This window comes from Cricetulus griseus (assembly GCF_003668045.3).
Source record: "Cricetulus griseus strain 17A/GY chromosome 1 unlocalized genomic scaffold, alternate assembly CriGri-PICRH-1.0 chr1_0, whole genome shotgun sequence".
Taxonomy (NCBI): Eukaryota; Metazoa; Chordata; class Mammalia; order Rodentia; family Cricetidae; genus Cricetulus; species Cricetulus griseus.
In genome coordinates this window covers 248,387,053-248,402,335 of record NW_023276806.1, presented here as the reverse complement: position 1 = coordinate 248,402,335, position 15,283 = coordinate 248,387,053, and the positions used below count along the sequence as shown (strand labels likewise).

Here is a 15,283-nt window from a genome sequence, read left to right as displayed (position 1 = left end):
TTTCCTTCAGACAGCGCGGACGGTCCATCCATCTAAATTTTGGCGCAGCTCCAGCAGTGGAAAGTTTCCGCTAGGAGGAGGCCGCTTGTTTTGGAAAGTTCTGGGGGTGCCTCCCCCGCCTGCCTGCCGGGTTCCCACGTTTCTTATCTCTGCCTGCCCAGGGGGAGGCCGCGCCGCGCTGGCCTGGCCATCCTGTCCCCTCCCCTTGGCCTGGCCTGCGCCTGTACTCAGGGCTGGGGGTTGGGAGAGGGCCGGACAGACAAGCGTGCGGATGCGAGACCCCTAAAGGCCCTGCACCGAGCCAGGCTCCGCCTCCCTGACGGTGGCCGTCGCTCATTGGCTGCCGTGTGGTCCCGGTACAACGTGGGTGCACAGCGAGCCAATACGCACAGCGCTCGCGCCTAAAGCTGCTTCCGGCCACCTGGGTCCCGAGCACCTCGAACCCCGGGCCGCTCGCCACGCCCGGCGGGGGGCGTGGCCGGGGCGTGGCCTCATCGCTTTTCTCCGGCGTTCGCGCGCTCTGGAGACCCGCGCTGTCCGCCTCCGTAGCAGGATCCGGTGAGTGCGGTCCCGTCCCGTCCCGTCCCGTCCTTTCCCGGGGCGGAGGGCGGCCTCCCGGGCGAAGGGCCCACGCTCACCGGCTCTGCCCCGCAGCTCGCCGCGATGGAGCCCGCCGTCGAGATCCTGGTGGACAGCCCGGACGTAGTCTACAGTGCCGAGGCCATCGAGGCTCGCTATGAGTACCGGACGACGCGCGTCAGCCGCGAGGGCGGCGTGTTGCGGGTGCGCGCCGGGCGGGGGCGGCGGGGGCGGCGGGGCGGCGGCCACCGAGAGCCCGAGGTCCCGAGACTCACTCCCCACCCGTCCTTAGGTGCAGCCCACGGCTACTCGGTTCACCTTCCGCACCGCCCGGCAGGTGCCCCGACTCGGGGTTATGCTTGTCGGCTGGGGCGGGAACAACGGCTCCACGCTCACCGCGGCCGTGCTGGCCAACCGGCTGCGCCTGACCTGGCCCACGCGCACGGGTCGCAAGGTGGGGGCCCCGCGGCGCGGAGAGGGTGGGAGGACCCCGAGGGGGCGAGGCGCAGCAGGGTGAGGTGTGGGTGACGTCATCCCCGCCCTCGGCGTGAGCTGAGATGGGGCGTGGCCACGGGGGCTTGCGGGTCGGTGTGCAGCCCCTCCCTCTCTATACCCTGCTCCTCTTCCCCCCCCCAGGAGGCAAACTATTACGGCTCGTTGACCCAGGCGGGCACCGTGAACTTGGGTCTGGATGGGAACGGCCGGGAGGTGTTCGTGCCTTTCAGCGCGCTGCTACCCATGGTGTCCCCCAACGACCTGGTGTTTGACGGTGGGCTGAGCCTCGGGGCGGGATGCGGGTATGTGTGGGAAGGCCCAGGGTCCAGGATGGGTTCAGTGTGAGGGTCCCCACAACCTAGGCTGGGATATCTCGTCACTGAATCTGGCCGAGGCGATGAGGCGCGCACAGGTCCTGGACTGTGGCTTGCAAGAGCAGCTGTGGCCCCACATGGAGAGCCTGCGCCCGCGGCCCTCGGTCTACATTCCCGAGTTCATCGCTGCCAACCAAACAGCACGAGCAGACAACCTCATCCCTGGCACACGCGCGCAACAGGTGGGGGCCTCGACTGGCTTCCCCAGCTCACTGCCACCTGCTAACTGGCCACGTGGTCCTTCCCTTTGGCTACATACCCAATTACCCCCCCACCCCACCCCCGCCCCTAGGTAATGAGTGGCCCAAACCCCTGGAGGGCTTGGACAACTTCCATCTACTCTGTATCTTTTCCCAGTTGGAGCAGATCCGAAAGGACATTCGAGACTTTCGATCCAGCGCAGGATTGGACAAGGTCATTGTGCTGTGGACCGCCAACACAGAGCGCTTCTGCGATGTGGTCCCAGGTCGAAATGACACAGCCGAAAACTTGCTTCGTACTATCCAGGTGGGCACACGCCCAAGATTCCTTGGGGACAAGGCTGGTACAGAGGAAGCCTTGTCTCACTGCCTCTCTGCCCTCAGCTTGGCCAAGAGGTGTCACCATCCACGCTTTTTGCTGTGGCCAGCATCCTGGAGGGCTGCGCCTTCCTCAATGGATCCCCACAGAACACACTGGTGCCGGGTGCCCTGGAGCTGGCTTCCCAGCGCCATGTGTTCGTGGGCGGGGACGATTTCAAGTCCGGTCAGACGAAGGTCAAGTCTGTTCTGGTGGACTTCCTCATCAGCTCTGGCCTCAAGGTACCTGGGGCTTCATGAGGTGCCAAAGGAAGGCAGCCAGGACCGTGGGTTGGTGATGGTACTGCGGAGCTGGTCACACCTGAGTTCACCTGTCTCTGACCACACAGACCATGTCCATCGTGAGCTATAACCACTTGGGCAACAACGATGGGCAGAACCTGTCTGCACCACTGCAGTTCCGCTCCAAGGAGGTGACGAAGAGCAGCGTAGTGGATGACATGGTGCAGAGCAACCATATACTCTACGCACCCGGAGAGGCGCCAGATCACTGTGTGCGTGGGGCTGTGGGCTGGCAGGCGGGCAGGGGCCTTGGCGCCCTATGGTGGGGCCGTGTGACCTGATGCATCTCCACAGGTGGTGATCAAATACGTGCCCTACGTGGGCGACAGCAAACGTGCCCTGGATGAGTATACCTCAGAGCTGATGCTGGGTGGGACCAACACCCTGGTGCTCCATAACACCTGTGAGGTACAGAGGGCTGGCGGGGCCAGGTGTGGTGGGCAGGGTAGGTGTTGATTCACCAGGCCTTTGTCACTACTCCCACCAACCCCCACCCAGGACTCGCTCCTGGCAGCACCCATTATGCTGGACCTAGTACTGCTCACTGAGCTCTGTCAGCGTGTGAACTTCTGCACCGACTCGGACCCTGAGCCTCAGGGCTTCCACCCAGTGCTGTCGCTGCTCAGCTTCCTCTTTAAGGCACCGCTGGTGCCCCCTGGGAGCCCAGTGGTGAATGCACTCTTCCGCCAGCGCAGCTGTATCGAGAACATTCTCAGGTACGCACGGTGGAGGGTGGGACACAGGGCTGGCAGGACAGTCCTGGGGTGACCTGCTGAGCTCACACTGTCTCCACAGGGCCTGTGTGGGGCTCCCGCCACAGAACCACATGCTCTTAGAACACAAGATGGAGCGCCCAGGCCTGGGCATCAAGCAAGGAGAAATGGCAACCATCAGCCCACTGCAGCATAAGAGAGAGTCCACACCTGCTGCCACCAATGGCTGTACCGGCGATGCCAACGGTCACACACAGGCACCGACACCAGAGGTGTCCACTGCTTAAATCAAATGACCCTTTTACCCCCAGCCCTTCTCTTTTCTTATCATTGTCCCCAAGACCTTGCCAACGAATTAAAGAGTTCCCACCAGGCAAGCCTTCTTGTGACTTTACAAGGTCTCCGGTGTGTAGCACTGGCTAGCCAGGAATTTGGTATGTAGACCAAACTCTGTCCAAGTGCTGGGGTTTAAAGGCCTCTACCACCAGCCTGGTCCTTCACCTGCTCACCTCATCCCGGCAGAGATGGAGGCCGCAGCTGCTAGTCAAATGAGGGACATCAGCGGTACCAAAAAGACAAAACCGAATGGTGTTTATTGGCAGTACCCTCCCCCAAGCCCACACTTCTCTGAGGTGTGTGTGTGTTGTGTGTTGTGTTGTGTGGTGTGTGTAGAAAAATGAAGTCCTTCGTGGGGTCCCTGCCAGCCATCTAGGCCGGGCTGGCCAGGAGTCCGGGTGGCAGGGGCGCGACCCGAGACCTTGCCAGCAGGACACTGGGTGCAGGCCAGGGCTATCACACGCTCATGGTCATGCCAGGGGAGTACTGCGGAGACAGGGCAGCGCGCGGGGCGCGGCTCAGCTCCGGCCGAGGCTGGGGCCCGCCCTCCCGGGGACAGGGGGAACCCGGGGAGGGGGGAGGAGGGGAAGATGCCGCGGCCGCCCCCCCACCTGGCCCGCCGCGGTCACGGTCTTGCTCTGGCCCCGCGCCGCCCCGGCGGGGTCTGCCCGCCAGGCCCCTCCGGCCCGCCGCGGCCGCGGGTGGGGAGTCGACGCAGGCGCTTACGCTTTCGCTCGGGAACGAATGCAGGAAGGTCCCGGCGGCCGCCATCTCGCCATCGTCGCGCGGGGTCCCCGGGGCGTTGCTCAGGCCGCCCACGGCGCCGGGGGAGCTCTGGGGGCGGCGCCGGTCAGCACGCGGGGCCCCGGCCCCGGCCCCCTGCCCACCCCCAGCGCGCACGACCTCACCTTCGGCAGCCCGTCCATGTCGCCCGAGCCTGCGGGCAGACAAGAGGCTCAGGCGCTGACAGGGAGGGAGCCCGGGATGGGGGGCCCCGGGGCTCCGTAGTCTGGAGGCGACGCAGGGTGCAGGCGCTGCGCCCAGAGGCCACCCAAGACTTGGGAACAGGGTTGCTCTGAGCCGCCCTCCCGTGGCGTGGAGGTCAGGGACGACCAGAGACCCTCTTGTCCCGGTGCTCGGGGGTGCCGGTGCCTGCCGGCGAGGCCGCTAGATGGCGCCCGGCCACTCACCCAGGGATCCGTTCACGTGGTGCGTCTCCATCGCGCTCATGGAGCCCAGGGGGCCCTCCGGGCCGGGGCCGAGCGGGAACTGCGGGCACAGGGCAGCGTGGGGCTCGGGCCGTCCGCCCCCCGCGGGGTCCCCGTCAGGTGAGGCGCACCGGCCCCCACTCACGTTAGCCCTGCCAGCGCCCGGCCCGATGGGGTTCATGATGGTATACATGTTCTCGCTGGAGTTGGTGGAGTCTGGCGGGGAACAGCAGGGGACGCGTGGGTGGGTGCGTGGAATGGGGACCCAGGCCCACCCCAACACGCATGCCCCTTACCTCCAGGACTGGGCATGATGGGTGTTCCGGGGGCGCCGCCTCCTCCTGCGGGTCCCTACACGGAGACATACATGGGGACTGTGAGACATGGCCTGTCTGGCCTGCACCCTGCGGGTCCCACCGCACACCTTTAGGGACTCACCGTGTAGCTGCCAGGAGACGAGGAAGCATAGGGGATCTGGAACAGGCAGGGACAACCATGAGCCTCAGTGGCAGGCAGCTAACCCGAGCCCTCCTTCCCCAGCTCACCCTGCCTGCCACTCACCGAGTTACCGCTGGGACTGGCCCACGGGCCACGCACCCCCGGACCCCTGGAAGAGATGGGGGCGCTGCAGCAGCCCAGGTGCCCAGGACCCAGCAACCCGTCATTCCCTAGGGCTAAGTGACACTTTTGGCCTCAGTTTCCCCTCCAGACAGTGGAATAAACGATGCCCAAGTTGTCCCTGAATACATGGCCTGCCTGAGGGTACCCTAAGGCCTTACATGTTCATGGATGGCAGGACCTGGGTGGTAGCAAGAGAATTGGGTGGGGGCCGCATGCCAGCTCCATAGCCCTGTTGAAGCAAAGGGTTAGTCAGAAAGAATCTAGGGTGTGGCCTTATCTGTCCCACAATGGGTTGGGCCATCCCTTACCTGGGGCCCAACACTGGCCATGCCCCTCGGAGGTGTCACCCTCTGCATCGGGCCTCCCAGGCTGGGGTGCCCTGGGCAGAGACATAAGGAAAAGGGCTCAGGCTTGGGCATTCCCTGGCATGGTCACCACATTCAAATGGGGGCTTCAAGAAGGGATGGGTCCCATGGTACAGCAACTGGAGTGTCTGTTACTCACCCTGTGCGCGTGGGGAGGGGTCCATGGCACTAGGGATGAGGGGCTGTGAGCCAGGGAGGCCCACAGGAGGCTGTGGGGGGGCACAGTACTGAGTTGGAGAGGAGACACCCCCTCCCCAGCTTCTCCCGCCCCCCTGCCCTCTCTCACCTGGCCTGGCATCCTTAGGGTGGGCCGGGCACCCCCTGGGAACCGTGGTGACATGAAGGGCTGGAAGAGGGGGGTGGGAGTCAGTAATCTCCATTTTAAACTTTCCCTAAAGAATCCCTGTTCTTACTAAGCCTGAGGGCAGGGTGGAGGCTGGGGTCTCCAACTTTGCTAGTTAGTTCCCTGCCTCAAAGCCAGATTGCAGACCACAGCCAGCTGGCACAGTTGCAAGAAGGAGCAGTACAAGGTACCAGAATGTGAGGGCCCCTACCCAGCTGTGGGGTTCACCATTGTGGCTCTGGGGAACAGCTACACATCTCGAGGGTGAGTGGGGAAACTTCTGAAGCCTGAGGGGATGGTGGCAGCCTGCAGGACTGTGGGACCAGCAGCCACCAGTACCCAGGGCACACACCCATGCCTGTCACTAGCCGTGACAAGGTGCACACGTGTTCACACCCACTGTGGCAACAGCCCTTCCACTGAATCCTAGCCTGCAGCTTACCCCTGCCTCAACTGTAGGGACAAAGGAGGCCCCAGGCAGCCATACCTGAAAGAAGCCTGGGGCCACAGGACCTGCCCCCATTGCATCATTAGGGGCCATGGCGCCCATCACAGGGTTGGGGGCTGCCGTACTCTGCAAGGATATGAAACACCAGAGGATGTGGTGAGAGCCACAACAGGTGACTGTCTGAACAGGATTTACCCTCATCTGTGCAAACAGCCTGGGGACAGCTGTCATGTGGTTAAGCTGGGATGTCAATTAGGACCAGAGAAAGGAGAAGTGGAGTAGCCACACCCCCAGACTTGTGTGGCTCCCCCTCATCTCATCTGGCCTGTGTTCCACTGACCCACCCCCAATGTATGCAGCCAGTCCCTAGGGCTCCTTCCTTCCTGGTCCTGCACTGTAGACGCACACCCACCGCTCTGGGTAGGGTCAGACCCCAACTCTCCTGAGACAGACAAGGGCCAGGCTTGACAGGCCCCTTCCTCTGCCTGCTCGCACTCTGGCGACCAAAGGGCAGAAAGTGAGAGCCAAAGTCTGGGAGGGCTGAACTCAGGGTGGCCCTTTCTGGTGACCCTCTCCTCTTACTGCCTTCCCAGATGGAGGACGTGTCCCTGGGGCTTGTGCTGGCTAGTACAGGCAGGCTTCTGGCATGATCTCTAGAATGGGGACAGTCCCTCCATAGCTCAGACCCAGGTCCCTCGTGACCTGTTCCTGCTGCCCAGAGGTTGCTGCAAGCACTCTGGTCTGGCTCCGAGGAATAAATGATAGTAGCCCACAGCGAAAGGGCACTTGCAAGGAACCCCCAAAATCATTGTAATCCCGGTGATTTAGGGGTTGTCATGGTCAAAGCCCCCCACGCCTGGCCTGTTCCCAATCCCTCCGTGCAGACCAGCTGGGCACTGCAGGAGGGCAGCCTGAGAAGGAAGCCCCCCCTTCCCGCCCCAGTCAATCATCCCATAGCGGCATCAGCGCCGCCGTCGCTACCGGCGTTACCATGACGACAGGCTGGGGCTCACTAGCGTTTCCAGGAGACGCCAAGGTCGGGGCCGCAGCCGTGGGGCGCCTAGGACCAGTCTGCTCTGGCCCCGCCCTTCGACGCCCACGCTGCCATAGCAACCGGCGCCAAGGAACTGCGGGGCGGAGGCGGGTACCGCCTACTGTGCCAAAGGGAAACCGAGGCCAGGGAGTTGGCCTTTACCCCTAACACTCTAGAGGCGGAGGCAGAGGGATGTCTGTCAGTTCAAAACCAGCCTAGGCTACATCGGAGTTCCAGGATAACAGAACTACTTAGTGAGATCCTATATGAAACAAAACAAAAAATTCAAGGAGGCTGAAGAGGCAGCTCAGCAGTTAGGAGACTGGCTGCTCTCACAGAAGCCCCAGGTTCAGTTCCCAGCACCCACGTGGCAGCTCACAATCATCTGTAACTCCAGTTCCAAGGGACCTGAGGCCCTCTTCAGGCCTCCACAGGCACCACACACACACACATGGTGCACAGACAGACTTGCAGGCAAAACACTCATACGCATAAAATAAGAAGTACTTTTTAAAAACAATAAGGAGAGGTGTGGTGGCACCCACCTTTAATCCCAGCACTCGGGAGGCAGGGGCAGGTGGATCTCTGTGAGTTCAAGGCCACCCTGGTCTACAGAGTGAGTTCCAGGACAGCCAGGGCTACACAGAGAAACACTGTCTGAAAACAAACAAAAACAAAAGAAGTGCCCCAGATTCCAGAACCTTGGAGACTCACATAGTCCTGGAAGACTTTGGCCTCACTGGTGTGTTCACAAGCCTCTCTGCGGTCCGGTGCTGCGCAGTAAAGGTCCCAGAAGACACTGTGGGCAGCAGAGGGAACAAGGTGATCCCACAGACCCCCCAAGTTCCCGCTTCCCTGTCTGCTCTCACACGGGCACATACCACCACCAGGAGTGCAGGAAGCCAGGGGGTTCGCCCAGCGTGATGTTCTTCTCCCAGCGGATCTATGGGGAAGAGGGTTAGTGAGGGCAGGTACCCAGGAGGGATCCGCCAACCCTGCCAGGGACAAGACAAGCCTGACGATTCAGGACAGTCTGGGGCGCCCTGGTGGAGGAGACAGATGCTCACTCACCTCAGACAGGAAGGTCTGTGCCGACTTCTGTGCCCCCACGTGCAGCAGGTACTCATACACATACAGGGCGAGCCTGCAGGCAGGTGGTAAACGGTTCAGGCTGTTCAGCAGAGGCATGCCCATGGGCCCAGCCCAACACCAGGCCACGAGCAGGTCCCCTAGTCGATCCTTCATCTAACCCACAAGGCTTGGTTCACTGCCCACACTAGATCCCCAGTTCCACCAATCACAGAGAACAGCTTCTTCAACTCATTGGCAGCCAACTCCTATGCATTCATCAAGACTCCAGCTAAAGGCCCCTCCCAAGGGCCCCATCTTCATCCTTAGTATCCAGTGGTAACCATAACCTTTATTTCCTGTACTCAAGGAGACAGTAATGGTGCCTCTGCTCTGGCCCAAGATGAGAGCTGTGCTTGCCTCTTGTACCTTGGGATGTGGGCAGGCAGACTCATGACTGATGGAAGGCAGGGCCACATCCCCGCCATAGCGGTCGAGCCCATCCCACCCAGCCCTCCTTCCACTTGCTGGGCACTGGTCCTTCCAGCTCACACATGTATGGTCCTCTGGGTGTCCCCACTGCCCCACCAGTCCCCACAGGGACATGAGAATAAAGGGATGGGTGGCAAGCTCCAGGGGCCTCACAAAGCCATCCTTGCCCCACCCTCCCTGGCTGAGGCCCTCATCCTAAAATAATCTACCTTTGACTCAGGCCCTGCTTCCCTCTGCCTTCTCTCCACCCGCACACCCCAGTGTGCCTTCCCACATCTCACTTCTTCCCCAGGGCACACTCGGGACCTTGCACCCCCAGCCCATAGCCCCGTTAGGCTCTACCCTTCAGCCTAATAGTCTTCATCCTCTATCCATCTGCCTATCTGTCCATATGCCTGCCTGCCTACCCAGTCATTCATCCATTCCTCCATCCCTCTGTCCAATCATCTGTCCGTTGGTTTGTCCTCTTTATGCAGATAACAACCATCTCCTAGGATACATGTCCTCTCAGACATGCAAGTGGACCACGAAGGATTGAGCTGGCAGATGAGAGATCCGTGCCAGGATCGGGGTGCGCTGGCATCCCAACCCTGTCCCCCTTTGATAGCCAAGAAGTCCCCAGAGCCCACCACCACTCTGTGGTCAGAGCTGGCGCTTGACAGGGACGAGGGCTGAGCAGACAGCTCGGTGACGCTCAGATGCACTCCTTAACTCCTATGTCATTATTCTCCCACAGCCTGTCCATCAGTGGTCTGACCCTTCTGGAGCCCTCAGACCCTCCTGCCTTCCTCTCCCCTCATCCTGGTATTTTCATCCCTGCACAGCTCCCCCCCACCCCCAGCCACCTGCTCCTTTGAAGCTCCTGCACATCCAAAGGCGGCCTCAGGGACTGTGTGTCACACAGTGATCACGCAGGGTCTGTCACCAGCATCCCTCACAAGGCTAGCACCATAGGGAGACCCATGGAGCCAGCCACTAGGGAGGTCAAGACAGGCAGCCAGAGGGACATAGCAAGGCCAGGTCTCAAATATGCTCAACTGTCTCCTCTGCATCCATGTCTCAGATCTGCACTCTTCCCTGGCGGCTGCTTGCTCCAGGCCCTGTACTGTAGGAACTCCAGGTCCTCCCTAGGCTAGCCCAGGGCCTTTGCCTAGGCTATGCCTCCTGACTCGTGTCAATAGTCGAACGTGTTCCTGCCATACCCAACTCTGTCCTATGCCCCACTCACCCTATTGTCTCTGATAAGACCCCTACCCACTGGCTTACTGTCCTGGGTCAGCCCAGCTCCTCAGATCCCCCAATTCCCCTGTAGCAGAAAGTAAGCAGACAGAGGGACTGTGACAAGCCAGGAGAAGCTCAGCACCCTTCCTGCTAGAAGAGCTCAGTGTCTGTGGAGTGTGGACAGTTCGTGTTAGCTGGCGCCCAGTGCCCAAAACACCCAATCATGGGGAGTTGCTGTAAAGGCCACCCTACCAGCACCAGACAGGCTGCTGGGAGCCAACAGTCAAACTCTAGGTATCATTTAACCTGTCCCCAGGTCCTGCCAAGGTCTTCTAATGACCCTGTCACCCACAGGCCTTCCTCCCTAGCTGTGGACCTTAAACAGCATCTTGTCACCTGTGTCACAGGGAAGGTGGCTGTCCTGTGCCACCCTGAAGGCTGCTCAGAGAAGCCACCTCAACTGCTGGGCAGCACCAGATGAACGAGTGTCTCTGGCTGCTGCTCTCACACTCCCGACTTACACAAGGTCCACTCTGACCCCAGACTTATCCTCAACACATGCAGGGTTTCCACTCCACCGAGCATGTGCTGATACCCTGCCACCCTGGAGCTGGCTGCCCAAGGACAAGGTACAAGCAGGCCTGCAAATGGAGCCCAGAAATAGGTGAGTTCAGGGTAGAGCTGGAGTGAACACTCACCCCACTTCTCAGAAGAGAAAAATCAGGGCGGGGCAGACCATCCAGTAATTGAGACACAAGATGGAACCCAGCAAGGCCAGCTGACCACAGTGCAGTGAGGGAATGGAGGCAGGACCACCTGCCTACCCTCTCTGTGAGGACCCCACAGGGAAGACAGAGGACCCTACACCAGCCGCGTGCTGAGAAGAGGCCTGGTTCACAGGGTCTCCTCTACCAGGACAGGCTCCCATGCAGGCCTCCTGCCCACCACTGCTCCTCAGCTTTGGCTTCAGTGGTCCAAAGCATGGTTGACCTCCTTCCTGTCCTCTGTGAGCCCCGCAGTCCAGATGCACTGTTTTTTCAGAAGGCTTTGCTAAGTAGCTGGACTTGGATGGGAGAGCCTCCTGTCTCAGGCTGCAGTATGCACTTTCAAAAACACAGCCTCTACGGTCCACACTCAACATCAGGGCTTCCTTCTCCCAGCCGCAGCTCCCCTCCTAATCCTACACAGGGCCTTTGCACACAGAGAGCCTCCCTTCTAGCCTACCTTGAGGTTCTTGTGGTCCCAGGTGCTCTGTGGGATAAGCGTGTCTTCTCACTCAGGTCCCAGGATGTCAGACCCCCCCCCCCCACCGCTGCCCCAACTTAGCACAGGACTCTATGTGAGCTACTTCCTATTCCTCAGGCTGGGGACTCACCAGGGGACCAATGCCAGGACACTGAGTTTATTGACCACAAATGAGGCCTGACAACACAAGGAAGGCCTGAGGGGCCAGCCTTCTATGGCCTCCCCAGCGACCCCGACTTCTCTATGCAGGGTGATCTGTCTCATACCAAGGCTGTGCTGGACAGCTCAGCTGTAGGGGGCCAGCCAGTTCCCACGCAGGACTCACAATGCCTCAAATGTGAGTGCTGGGCCCCCAGAACACTTCAAATGTTCCAGTCTTCACCCACTCCCCTGCATGGCACCCGGGGAAGGAAGGCCAGCTCCGGTGGGTGCTCACCGGAAGCTAGCTTGTCCACTTGGGCCACTTGTCCTGTGTCTCCAACACGGGACAGTGAGGTCAGAACCACTCAGCCCGAGGCTGCGACTTCCCTCCTGCCCTTCCGTCCTCACCTTTGCCCATAAGTGACAGTGGAGTTCAACTCGGGTCACACGCGCCCATGCAAATCTCACGACCGCCGGGCTCCCCCCCCAACACCTCACATGGCCTCAGAGTCCCTTAACCTCCTCAAATCTGCAGCCACAATGAACCCCACGTGTCCAGTTTCAAATCTCCAGCTTTGTGCTTGCAAGCATGGGACTCCTATCTTAAAACCTGCGGCTCTCCCTGAACCCCAGACCCCCGCCCCTAATGCTCACACCTGTCAGGTCTGTGTGACCCCAGAACCACTGAGGTCGCACACCCCTCGGATGCCGTGCGTCTGCCCTGTGATGGCTCACATCCACAGACTTCTTAGAACACATAGTTACCTGATCCCCACAGCCCATCCGAATGACCCCAGCATCCCCTGGGGTCTTGTATGACCCCCTGATCTCCTGTCCGTCAAGTGTCCTGAGGCCCCAGGTTCCCTTGGATCTCCCACGCTACAGTCTCATGCCCCCGGCTCTAATGCACCCAATATCTTCTGCCCTTTGTGTCCCCCGTGACCCAAACTGAGCCTCAGGTCTCCCATGTCCACAATCACACATCCTTGAGGTCTCGCGTGACCCCACGAGCCCCCTTGACCTCGCGTGTCCCCCTGAAATCGCGCTCCGTTCTGACCTCCGGCAACACCACAACCCCTCCGGGGCAACCTCGTGTGTCCCGCGTGACCCCACGGCCCCCGGTCCCGCGTGGCCCCCGCGCCGCGCACTCACTTCTCGCGCGCCTGGCCGTCCGAGGGCGCGCAGCCCTTGCCCGCCTTGCCGTACATGCTCCGCACCGTCAGGCGCGCGTGGCCATCGCCGCCCGCGCCCCGGGCCCCGCGGCCATGTCCGCGCGGGAGCTGCGGCCGCGGGTGGGTTCCAGCCGCGCTGCCCTCCGCGGGCTGTTCCGGGAAGCGCGCCGCCGCCGCCGCGCCGCCGCCGCCGCCGCGCGCTCCCGCTGCTCTTAAAGCGGCAACGGCGGGAGCGCGGGTGGGGCCCGCTCCAGGAGCACGCACGCGCAGAGCCCGCGGGGGCGGCACTGCCCACCAGCAGGCTGCGCTCCACTTAGCCGCTGCTACGGTACCTCCTGCAGAGATGCCCACGCGGGGGACACTCTCTAGCCGCTGCCATGCCTGCAAATCGAGAAGCTGAGGCAGGAGGATGACTGCGAGTTCCAGGCTCACCTCAGCTGCGGAGCGAGACTCCCAGGGCTGTGGGAATCTCGGCTTCGACTGGGACTCGAGACATACAGCGGTCTCCTGGCCTCGAAGTGCATGCGCCCACGATGTTCTGCGAGCCCACGTGCAGCGGCCCGCTGTGAGGAGGCCCATCTTTTCCTTTGAGGACTTAACGTAGTCAGGGCTGACCTCGAACTCACTGAGCACGGGAGGATGCCCTTGAGTTTGTGGTCCTGCCTCGGCCTCCCTGGTGCTGAGATGACAGGCGTGCACCACTTACCCGGGTAGATGGAACCCAGCGCTTTGTGCAAGCCAGCATGGGACCAGCTGAGCCCGTCCAAGCACATGTTTGTTTTTCTGTCTTCATTCGAGGCAGAGACAGGCGGACCTCTGGGTTCGAGGCCAGCCTGGTCTACACAGCGAGTTCCAAGACAAAAAGATACATAGTGAGACCCTGTCTCCAAAGTGGATCGAAACAAAACAGTGCCCTCCAACTAAGGCTATCCTTGAATTGGTGATCCTTCTGCTTTTACCTCTGGAGTGCTCGGGTGACAGGCTGACAGGCGTACTCTCTGGGCCGAGGGCGTGCTTCCCCCTCCCTGCGTGCACACGCACATGCATAACACGCGGGCCCGTGAGCGCACGTGTGGTCATGGCGCATGGGAGTCAGGAGGCGTGCAGGCGAGCTCGCTGTCCTTGCAGGGGTCCCCATTTGGGCAGCGACAGTTTTTTGTTTTTTGTTTTATTTTTTGGAGGGGTGGCAGGCCAAGATTGTTCCAAGTAGGTTTTCAGCCTCCCGAACCTCGCGTGTTGAAGTCGTGGGCACAGGTTGCGTGTGGCACGTGTGTGTGCAACAGTGTGACAGCCTGCAGGTCACCGCGGCCCTGTGTCCCGCGTGGTGTCCTGGGTGCAGGGAGATCCCCTTGCCCGGGCCTCCCTGCCCCCACCCTGGCGGGCGAGCGCGAAGCCGAGCTGCGGAGGTTCCAGGCGCGCAGGAAAGGCTGGCCGGGCGCGCCCCGCCTCCTCCCCCAGGGCTCAGCTGGGCGGACGCCGGCCTTTCCCATTTCCTGCCGGGCCCGCCGCCCCCTCCCCCAGTTTCCTCTCCCAGCCGCGGGCTGGCGACTGCTTGGTGCCTGAAAGGCTGTCAGGGATCCTGAGCCACCGAGGACAGCAGCTCCTTGGAGCCTCTGCTCTTGGCGAGGCAGAGAGAAGGCGCCAGTGCACCCGGGATGCACCGCATGCGGCACCTTCCAATCTGTGCCCCACGGTCCAGCGCTGCCCAGGGTGCCCTGTTTCCCCTCCATTAGCCACAGATCTTTGATTAAGTGTCTTCAGCCACCCCCGGAGCTATTTATTGAGCGCCTGCTGTCTACCGGGCTCTGGGGACCCAGTGGGGACACTTGGCTACGGACTCCTGGAGCAGAGAGTCCACCGCGGGAAACTGGCGACACAAGCTGAGCAGGGAGAGGTCGGCGAGGCTCCCGGAGGAGGGTGGAGGTGGACGCGGGCAGGGAGGAGCGAGGCGGGGGCGCCCTCAGCCCTGCAGGCTGCTGGGGGAGGCTATGCGGGCGGGAGCGACTGCACCGTCGTCATGGCAACCGAGGCGCTCCCAAACACAGCCCGGAGAGGCGAGGGAGCTGAGCTCGGGACACACACACCCAGTTTGGGCATAGCCAGGGGCTCACCCATGTGAGGGAGAGGGTTGGCACTGAAGGACGGAGGGGGAGTCCTCAAAGGTCACAGCCATTGCAAAGGCCCTGGGGTCTGGAGGCAGCAGAGCGGGGGTCAGGGGCAGCCGTAAGGGCAGAGAGCACGCCCGCCGTATGCAGGAGTGGGTGAGATTTATTTCAAGAGCCACCCTGAGAGGCTGGGCTCACAAAGCTATTCCCTTAGGCCGGCCGGTAAAGGCGCTGGCCACCAAGCCGGGTGACCTGAGTTCAAGCCCCAGAGGGTGGAATATGCTGACTAATCTTGTGACTTCCACACGCACAAGGGCACGTGTGCTCACACACAGACACAATTAGAAAATACACGTCAGATAGTATTGGTTGTGAGCCTAGCCTTTAACGGCTGAGCCATCTCTGCAGCCCAGTTTACGTCAAATAAAAGAAGGCGATTTCCCCAAGTACCGTGACCCGGCGAC

General features: G+C 61.5%; 2 protein-coding genes across 13 annotated transcripts; one reads left to right on the top strand and one right to left on the bottom strand.

Moving 5' to 3' along the window:
- Positions 1-399: 399 nt before the first annotated feature.
- On the top strand, positions 400-3,398 carry Isyna1 (inositol-3-phosphate synthase 1). Its single transcript, XM_027394724.2, has 11 exons — positions 400-558; positions 655-783; positions 872-1,033; positions 1,216-1,348; positions 1,437-1,630; positions 1,806-1,955; positions 2,033-2,248; positions 2,356-2,520; positions 2,603-2,716; positions 2,807-3,024; positions 3,104-3,398. Exons 2-11 carry the CDS (start codon positions 664-666, stop codon positions 3,306-3,308), a joined length of 1,677 nt encoding a protein of 558 aa, XP_027250525.1. The 5' UTR covers positions 400-558; positions 655-663; the 3' UTR covers positions 3,309-3,398.
- A 188-nt stretch (positions 3,399-3,586) lies between these two features.
- Positions 3,587-14,133, bottom strand: Ssbp4 (single stranded DNA binding protein 4). 12 transcript variants are annotated; one of them, XM_027394720.2, is made up of 17 exons: positions 13,674-14,133; positions 13,147-13,552; positions 8,447-8,519; positions 8,257-8,318; positions 8,090-8,174; positions 6,382-6,468; positions 5,838-5,897; positions 5,691-5,760; positions 5,495-5,565; positions 5,345-5,415; positions 5,004-5,010; positions 4,862-4,916; positions 4,711-4,781; positions 4,548-4,626; positions 4,266-4,294; positions 3,969-4,191; positions 3,587-3,843 (listed from the first exon to the last, which is right to left on the bottom strand). In XM_027394720.2, exons 1-17 carry the CDS (start codon positions 13,792-13,794, stop codon positions 3,614-3,616), a joined length of 1,800 nt encoding a protein of 599 aa, XP_027250521.2. In that variant the 5' UTR covers positions 13,795-14,133; the 3' UTR covers positions 3,587-3,613. The 12 variants fall into 12 exon arrangements, with proteins under 12 accessions (XP_027250521.2, XP_027250520.1, XP_035307898.1 ...); XM_027394719.2 differs by lacking the exon at positions 13,674-14,133 and adding an exon at positions 5,127-5,172 and having other exon boundaries at positions 5,004-5,039; XM_027394722.2 differs by lacking the exon at positions 13,674-14,133 and adding an exon at positions 5,127-5,172 and having other exon boundaries at positions 3,814-3,843; positions 4,084-4,191; positions 5,004-5,039.
- Between the last annotated feature and the right edge of the window lie 1,150 nt (positions 14,134-15,283).